This window comes from Lottia gigantea (assembly GCF_000327385.1).
Source record: "Lottia gigantea unplaced genomic scaffold LOTGIsca_62, whole genome shotgun sequence".
NCBI classification, from domain to species: domain Eukaryota; kingdom Metazoa; phylum Mollusca; class Gastropoda; family Lottiidae; genus Lottia; species Lottia gigantea.
The window spans coordinates 538743-548179 of record NW_008710115.1 but is presented as its reverse complement, the minus strand read 5'-3'; the positions used below and the strand labels follow the sequence as shown (position 1 = coordinate 548179).

At 30.7% G+C, this 9437-nt stretch overlaps 1 protein-coding gene across 1 annotated transcript; it reads left to right on the top strand.

Moving 5' to 3' along the window:
- Window positions 1–1910: 1910 nt before the first annotated feature.
- LOTGIDRAFT_235263 (hypothetical protein) lies at window positions 1911–8731 on the top strand (the record flags this gene model as incomplete). The annotated part of the gene is made up of 13 exons (XM_009064374.1): window positions 1911–1965; window positions 2301–2435; window positions 2705–2838; window positions 3187–3319; window positions 3693–3799; window positions 4325–4498; window positions 4836–4913; window positions 5030–5154; window positions 5408–5509; window positions 6160–6237; window positions 7431–7479; window positions 7851–8021; window positions 8424–8731. 13 exons carry the CDS (start codon window positions 1911–1913, stop codon window positions 8628–8630), a joined length of 1548 nt encoding a protein of 515 aa, XP_009062622.1. The 3' UTR covers window positions 8631–8731.
- Window positions 8732–9437: the final 706 nt, after the last annotated feature.

Sequence of the window (9437 nt, the reverse complement as noted above, 5' to 3'; positions counted from 1 at the left end):
ACCTAAATCTTTTTTGCACGAATAAAACTAAATATACCAAAATACTATACCTTGGTTGTGTCACATTTATGGAAAAATTATTTTTCTGTTACAATTGTATTCAATACACCTCAAATTATACTAGAGTAGAATGGATGGGGAGTAAAATGAAAGAATCTCAAATTATTGAACAAATTCAATTCATCAAATGAATTATAGTTAAAATGGGTCTGTATTACAGTAAAACTGTTAACTTGTTAAAATCATTGTAGAAAATTAGACATATAAGGTTAAAGAATGAATGAATTTAAATACCATGTTTATGTAGTATCATTCAGAATTTTATAATTTTTTATAATTTGTATGTTATAGGATTGATTTTAATTCAGCACTTGTTAGTCATCTACAATATTAGTACCATGATTTTATAATGTTAGTCATTTGGGTTGAGTTTCTGTGTGCGTGTAGGTAAATGTAATGTGTTTTGAATGTATCTGTTTATCAGACCTACCAAATACATTGAAGCTCATTTCTTGTCATGTGGTAATTTGGGCATGAACTACTTGCATTTATCAATGGAAAAAATGACAAAAGATGAAGCAAATTGTGTCTGGTTACCAATATGTGTCCATAATCAGTGAAGAAAAGTCTACCAAAAATATTTGTACTGTACATTACAATAAGATAGGGTTCCCTTGATATTTCTACCATGCTGTATACAAGCTTTAATATTTCCCGTTATAATATATTATGTATATAATTAATATATTCTCTACCCAAATATTGAATATGTAAATAATGAAAACTCCTGAACCCTAATATCTGAACAATTTATTTTTAGTCAGAAACGAGGCTACCATTACAGACAGTAAATAAATGACTCCACTTAGTATTTTGTTATTGTGCTAATTTCGACCTTTTCTAGATCATCTTGAACAACAATCAAAACAAAATACTAGGCCTATACTTTTTAAGAAATTAATGTTTTATATGTTGACCTACTCCCTGCATATTTTGTAATAAAAAATGTGAACATTAAAAATATATAAATAGTCAGTTTTGTTGTTTGTACCAAATCAAAGAGAAAGCTTTGTGCAACTGGATATAGACAAGTATAAATGTTATGCTGACCTTACATTTCATAGTGCCAGTCTTTAGTTCATAGTCATGGGACAATAACATGAGACTATGTGTTACAGGCTGTGTATAATAAAAGGCCCCTCAACAGTTATCTTTCTTTGCTCAATGTATGGTTTTGCCCTTCTTCACAAGCCCAATCTTGAGCAAAAATGTTTTATTTTATTTTCATGAGGATAACACAATATTGTGAGGTTCTTAAATCTCGGCAAACAAAACTGGATAGAATTTATGGTCAAAGGGAGACAACTATGAACCCGAGACTATGAGAGCTATTTCCCTTTAGTTCAATGTGGAATTTAACTTTAAAAAGTAAACAAAAGTTTTTTTTTTTTTTTAATTTAGATTTAGAACTCATTTTGGGTGATATGAGCATCATTTATTTATTTGGAATGTCATAGGTAACGTAAGAACAATTTAAGTTATTGCCAAATAGGCTAAATATAAATCAAATGCCAAAATTACTTAGATCTACTATAATAATATCTCTTTAGTGGATGGGTTAGTTTCCTTGCTTCACTTTCTCTTCTAAGATTAACATTCCCGTGAAACCTTATCAAGACAGCAGAAACTACACACCCCAGTAGTAAAAGACAAAAATCTTGGCCCAAGTTTTCTTGACTTGGTCAGTTATTTCCCATGATTAAGCCTAGATCTTCCATTAAGGATAGGCCTACATTTTCTAGTAGCATAAGTTTACTCTTTTGATCAATCCGATGACTTCTAAACTTTTCTTACTTTTTCTGTAGCAGCTCTATCTAGTGACAAGACATTTTGATGTTGAAATTGATACAATGGATGTACATGAAAGAATTCATTGTCTAAATATCACACGTTTCAACTTAACAGGTTGGTTCTTTGTTTTGTTTTTTTGAATTATAAAAATGGCAAGAACTTTTATAGATAGACTAGGCCTATGCGGTGAAGCGAAATATTTTAGAGGAAACTAAGACAAAAACTCCCCTCATTCTTAAACAGTCATGTTTTGAAGGGTACCGTAGTTTTTGTCTTAGTTTAATGATTCCTGAATAACATTTGATTGCTACTTGAATCAAAGATACATGTATATTTATTTGGGGCCAATCATGTCTGGCCATATGAAATAAGTAATTTAACTGATCTTGAAACTTTATTAATTTTATGATTTAAACTTAAATGAAGAATCCAGTTAAACTTGTTTTCAGGTGGACATTTAGAAAACCAATCAGTGGCATGTATTTCCTGTTTCTTCCCTCAGAACTGTCAGCCAGATAATCAATGTTTACCAGGAACAACAGGGCTAACTTGTGAGTCATGTGATCAGACTGTATCTGATGCCAGTAAGTCTTTTATAGGTCTTTGATGAAAAAATTGCCAGATAGTTTAGATGGGCACTGCTGAAATCACTGTCAATTTTGTTGGCTTTTTGAATATTGGTTCTATTCTCGTGAAAGATTTTACATGTGTCTATGAAGTGGGAATCTATGATAAAGATTCAATGATTGATTGTCCAGTGTGAAACGAATTCTCAGTATGATCCATATCCATGATCATATTGCATCAAGTAAGCAGTCTATTGGGATTAAAATAACTTTTTTTTCTATTGTAGAATATTTTCTGTTTGGTAATTCATGTATACCATGTGAGAAGATTCCATGGACAGCTGTAACACTGGGTTTATTTTTACTCATTGTGCTGATTGGTTTCTTTCTTCAAGGTTTCACTCCCCAATATGTCACCAAGGTTTTGTACAGAAATATAAAAATGTTCTGATTATTATTGAAACTTAGCACATAGCCATTTCGTTTCATAAAATTATTTGAGTTGATCTTTTTAGTATTCATGATGTGCATTGATAAAATTTACACAGTTAGGCCCTGTGAAATTTATAACAGGAACAGAAAGGAGATTACATTATTTCTTGGTTTGAGCTTTAACCTCCAGGTTTTTTTTAAGTAAATTATCAAAATGAAAGGATTTGTATGCGCAAGCTTTAAAATAACAAGAATGATCAAAAATAATTTTTGGTTAATTTTTGTCAATAGAGGAAAGGGTGGTGTAATCATTGAATTATGTGATCTATACTTTCAGCTAAAGATCATGATTCATTTTTTTCAACTACTAATATCATCTATCCATGTAAAAACCAACTGGCCTCCATCAGTTATAAAATTTATAAGTATCATAGGATTTGGTAAATTTACTGCTAGTGTTGTTGATTTAAGTTAGTATAAGTTGAGCTATCATAAAACATTATTTCATTTGTAAAACTGGAACCAAAAACAGACAGACTCCTGTATGTTCATTTTTCTCACGACAGGTTTTCTGGCGTAAATATGTGTATGTGTAACTCTTTTATTTGCACCATTATGATATCTGTTTCCTTTTATGCCATAAAAACTTGGCAAATATTTTAGAAAATTATTAAATAATGAAATGAATGAATAGAGTTTTATGACCTACTTTTCTGCACCATCTGGGCTAATGAAGACGGCCTATACACATGAAGGCCTACTGTACAAATCATCAATAACTTTTGAATAAAGATTTCATTAGAAGCAAAAGCAGTAACTATAAGAAATGATAATATATTTTAGGGTGTATGGTATCCACTACAAAAGATAAGTTGTATATAGAATGGTTGACAGCGTTATGTATACCAACAATTATAATAATAATAGGACTGATCATTAACAACAGAGAGGTAGTCAGATCTTTATTATTTGGGGACATTTTTAAACAGAAACATAATTTCATGATAGCTTGATCAGCTCATTTTGTAATTTAAGTAATAGTACGATCATATTAAGTAACATTTTTGTTGTTTTAACAACAAAAATGTTACTTAATAGTTGTCAGAGGGAGTGGAGAGAACTGTCAACAAATGCTAATTGGATTTACAAAAAAGTGGTTCTAAATGCCTTCAGAGCAAGGTAAATGGGTGCCCATGTAGGTGCATTAATGTGATAGTTTGACTATATTATGTCTGTTTTTTATGTCTTTTATGGTTTATCATATCTCTTATGGTTTATTCCATAGAATTTTGACAAAATGACTTTTTGCCATAACCAAGGTGTATGGAACATCTCATAATGTCAAAGTCTGCTACTAATTTGTATTGTTATTTAAAAATTGACAATTTTTTTTCATATCCATTTTATTTTTTCCATTACAAATGTAGAGTTTTTATATTATTACATTCTAAAGAATCATGTTAAAATTATTTCAGGAAAAAACTCTGTTAAAATTAAGAAAACACCAGAAAGATAAAGAAAAAGAAGAGATGATTATAAACAGCAGGCTAAAACTTAGAAGATTTTTATATTTAATAGTTATTATTTATCTTATGCCAATAATAATTTGCATAATTCGTTCTTTTTCTTGTACATCTATATTTGATGAGGTAAGTTTTTAATGTTTTGACTTTGATTTGAAATTTGATACAGTTATAGTCACAGAATAATTTGTTAAGAGGGTTGGTCCTTTACATAACGTCATTTGCTTGGTTATGTCAAGGTTCGTTCTTACGGTTTGGTGGTGCTCTCCGAGACTTCACACACCCAACCTTCTCCTCCAACATCATTAGGTGTAACGAAGATTACTGTATAGTTCATTTGAGGTACATGTAGGCTACTTTTATTGTATTGTCAAACCATCATTTCCACTGCTACTACTACCAGTATCTGAAATATGCCAATATGAGTAGAGAAGTGAATTAAATGTTTTTGTAATTTTTTTAGGGTATGGTTTTTAGATTGTCCAGTAGAGATATATTTCTATATGATAATACATTCACTTGTGATTCCATCATATTTCAGGTAAGAATACACCTCTCACACTTTGTATTAATGTAAAATAAAATTAGTAATTTAGTTCAAACTACTAACTTGTCATTTCTGTATTTGGTAATATAAATTTCTGTATTCCTTTTCAGACAATGAACCTGTTACTGTTTTTCTATCTAATAGCTTGTCTAGTCTTTGTTTTATTCTGCCTTATAATATTTCCATTACGACAGAATAAATGGGATTTACTGGAAAGTCAAGAAAATGAATATGGGTAAGAAAGTTAAATTAATTATTAAGTGATGATGATTCACTGTTAGATTTTTTAAATATGTTTATTTGTTCTTGACACTGACACACTAATGTGAGAGTTTAAACTAAGATTCTGTTTAGCTTATACCACCGTTTATGTAGAACATAAAAACTTTATTTCATTTGATGAAGATTTACAATATCATAGACTATAATTGTCTTGTGATGTGCCATTTTCATTTTAAAATTGCATAGAAATTAATATCTTTTTCCAGATTTGTGTACGAGTCCTACAAGAAAAGGTCATGTGTGTGGGATGCTTTACCAAAGTTTAGAATACTCATTAGTTTAGGCTTAACAGATACCTTACTACTTCAGTAAGTTAAACAATAATACTATTTTACCCCTTCATCGTTATATTTAATATTGCTTTAACCTTTTATGTTCCAACCTACACTATTCTGTTGTTATTGATAATTTCAGTCCAGTGTATCAATCTATTGGTGTATGTTTTTTAACTGTATCCTATCTGTTGTTATTGATAATTTCAGTCCAGTGTATCAATCTATTGGTGTATGTTGTTTAACTGTATCCTATCTGTTGTTATTGATTATTTCAGTCCAGTGTATCAATCTATTGGTGTATGTTGTTTAACTGTATCCTATCTGTTGTTATTGATTATTTCAGTCCAGTGTATCAATCTATTGGTGTATGTTGTTTAACTGTATCCTATCTGTTGTTATTGATAATTTCAGTCCAGTGTATCAATCTATTGGTGTATGTTGTTTAACTGTATCCTATCTGTTGTTATTGATAATTTCAGTCCAGTGTATCAATCTATTGGTGTATGTTGTTTAACTGTATCCTATCTGTTGTTATTGATAATTTCAGTCCAGTATATCAATCTATTGGTGTATGTTGTTTAACTGTATCCTATCTGTTGTTATTGATTATTTCAGTCCAGTGTATCAATCTATTGGTGTATGTTGTTTAACTGTATCCTATCTGTTGTTATTGATAATTTCAGTCCAGTATATCAATCTATTGGTGTATGTTGTTTAACTGTATCCTATCTGTTGTTATTGCTGTTAGCTAGACCATACAGGTAAAGTTATATTATATGTTATATTCAAAGGTATTATTTGTCAGCTCATAATGTTCCACATTATACAACCAAAAATATGTTTTAATCCAAGGTTCATACAAACAAAAATTGAAGAGGATTTTCGAATATATATGCCAACAAACAGGTATCTTTTTATCTGGTTAGTAAATTTACTACCTTTTTATACCCCTGAGTTGAGACACTTTAAACACTGAGGGCAAATGAAATCAAACGAAGGAATGACCGGAACATTTTTTCAGTTTATCGATGTACAAACAGAAAAAACCTGTGTACACTGTATAAATCCGCGTAGCGGTTTATACATAAGTGAACATAGGTTTTTTTCCGCGTAGCGGTTTATACATAAGTGTACATAGGTTTTTTTCTGTTTATACATGGATAAATTGAAAAAATGTTCAGGTCATTCTTTATAATTAATCAACTCGAATACGTGTTTAAATATTTATCTAAAATAGCAACAAACTAAGGCACAAAATTGGTGCATAAATACCTAAAATTTTAACATAACGTTAATGAACTGATACTAACAATAGAGATGTCATACAGAACAGCCAATCAAAAATAAGTAGGTCACCTATTTATAGTCTACTGCTTGGAAGTTTACGGAGCGGCCACATTTAAAGTTTGATTATTGAAAGACGAGTTCGAAATAAGTCCAAAAATCATGATTTTGTTGATATTTGGAGTGTGCACATTCGAGGGAATTTTGAAAATACTGTATTCATTCAGTGAAGTGTTGATTTTGGCTCTGGTGACGTCGAAGGAAAGACATCGAAGCTGTGTAGTAGCCACGCCAATATAACTCAATATAAACTCAATGATAAAAGTAGTCCGTTAAGGGGCGGAGCTTATATTTAAATTCGGTTTACACCGAAATAAACCGAATTCATGTGACCGCTGTTATCCAATCAAATTGCGTGATACCGTGTAAACGGAATCGTGATTTAATTATAAACGTATAACGTTAACGTTTTGTGACCGGTTAGGTATATATTGCTTAATCATGTGACTGGTTAACGACTACTCATGTTGAAAATGTTAAACTGATAGATTGTCACTCTTTAATGTAATAGTTTAATGTATAGCTTATGATAATTTGATTCTCTTTATCCAGTAATTAGAAAGTCTATGGTTATCATTTACATTTTTATAATCATTATATTTTTATTTAGATGTTTTTTCTGGAAGTATACATCTTGTAATAATCACCTTATACTTGATGTAAGTTACAATTACAATTTGATTTATCACCATCCTGGTATCTTGGCATTCAACTTGATTGACAAAAACTCGTCCTATTTTAAACACACGTTCAAGAAATTAAATCCTCAACTGGTTTGGAAGTAAGAATTCTAATATTTGGACTAAGATTTAAGAGCTCAGTGAACAGGAGCAAGAAGTCAGTGAAAATATACAACAAGTTACTTTTGTAAGGTTTAAAACAAGTCTATAGACAAACTATGCTGATTTGAATTGCCTTTTAATGAGTGACACTCATCATAAGGAGATCCTCCAGACCTGTATTTAACTGGCCCCATTCTCCAAGATCATGATTTTGATCTAGATGTCAGGTTGTTTTTTATATTTTCTAGATATTATGTAATATTGGAATTGTATTATTACAAACTGGTGGATTATTGACAAGTTTAAATCTATATCCATCATATTTAGATTATATTATTATCAGTGTTATATGTATTGTAATCATTTATTGGGTAATCTTAATGTTAGCCGTTCGTTTTGAAAAACAATCTTTTCTTCTTGTAAGTTCATGTTTATTATGTTTTATAAATTAAAGTTACAAAGGAACTGTGTTAACATGACCTTGATAAACATAAACAGTTTTATAGAAGCACAATAGTGACCCTTCAATATAATTTTATGCTATATTGTAAAAGCCTTCACACCGAAACTGATCACATGTATTATAAAGTCATTGCAGATCTTTTGCTTATTTTTGTGCAATTTCCCCTGTAAACTCTAATATTTTTTTTTTCAACTAGTCTTTCAGTAATCCTCGGCAGTTTCCGTAAAGCTGAATCTATTGCAGAGCATTATCGGAACTTTCACAATAGATCGTTTGCCAGAGAATGGGTATCCAATTATTGGGTTCGAATCTTAAGAGCTTTCGACTCAAAAATAATTTTACCAAATTGATTTTGTAGGTTGAGATAAGTGCCAATCGAGTTAATGCAAGTCAGGTTAGTGTAACTAGTGAATCGGTGACTAATACAAACTACCGTCAAGTTAGTAGTAGTAGCACTGATACTTTAGAATTGCACCAAACAACAGCTAAACGTAAAGTATCAACACGTTTAAAGAGTAATAAAGTAGCAAATATTACACGTGAATCAGAGTCGTTTGATTTTTAATCACCATTTTTTTAAAGTTAAATTGTTTTGTACATAGATTTCATTTATTACACAATTTGTTGTTTTGTTATATTGTTATCTAATAAAGTTACAGAAGTTTTACCTTATTTTGAAATGTAGTTTTATCATATCTACAGGAAAATACTTGCAGTACCACAGCAATCCATGCTAATATTGATTCAGAATAGCAGAAATAATGATTGAAGCTCTACAAGCGAAATTGGAGGAGTGTGTTTTACTAAGTGTTTGATCAAGTCACTAAATTTTCTTGTATCGCATAAGGTCACTGGACATCATCAAACACTTAGTTGGAAATGCAGGAACCACAGTCTATCTAGGCTAACTATACTATGCTCCTGATACACATTTTGAAAACCTTTTTACAATCCCTTTAACACACCAAAAGTTGTTGTTTCAAATCTTTTTTGTTCATAATTAGAATAGGTCTATGTGCAAAAATATATCTGCTTGACTTTAGTAAAGTATAAGGAGAAATTGATCTAATACAAGATGCAATATAAAAACAAATCACATATTTGTGTAACCAAAGAAGTTAAAAAGTGAGCGATTTGGTTAAGCTAGGCCATTCTAGATTCACAGACCTCTTTTATATACTTAAAATGATAGAAAAGACGGCGTTTGAGTTTTTAAGACTCGAACCCGGAACATCAAAGTTGCCACGCAACCACTAGGCCATCGAGACCTAGGGTTAGGAATTTAAGGTTGTAATATTGCGGTTAAGCAATGTTACGAAAGCACAGGCACAGGCATGTAGGCGTAACCTCTAGTGATAGAGCAATGTTTGTG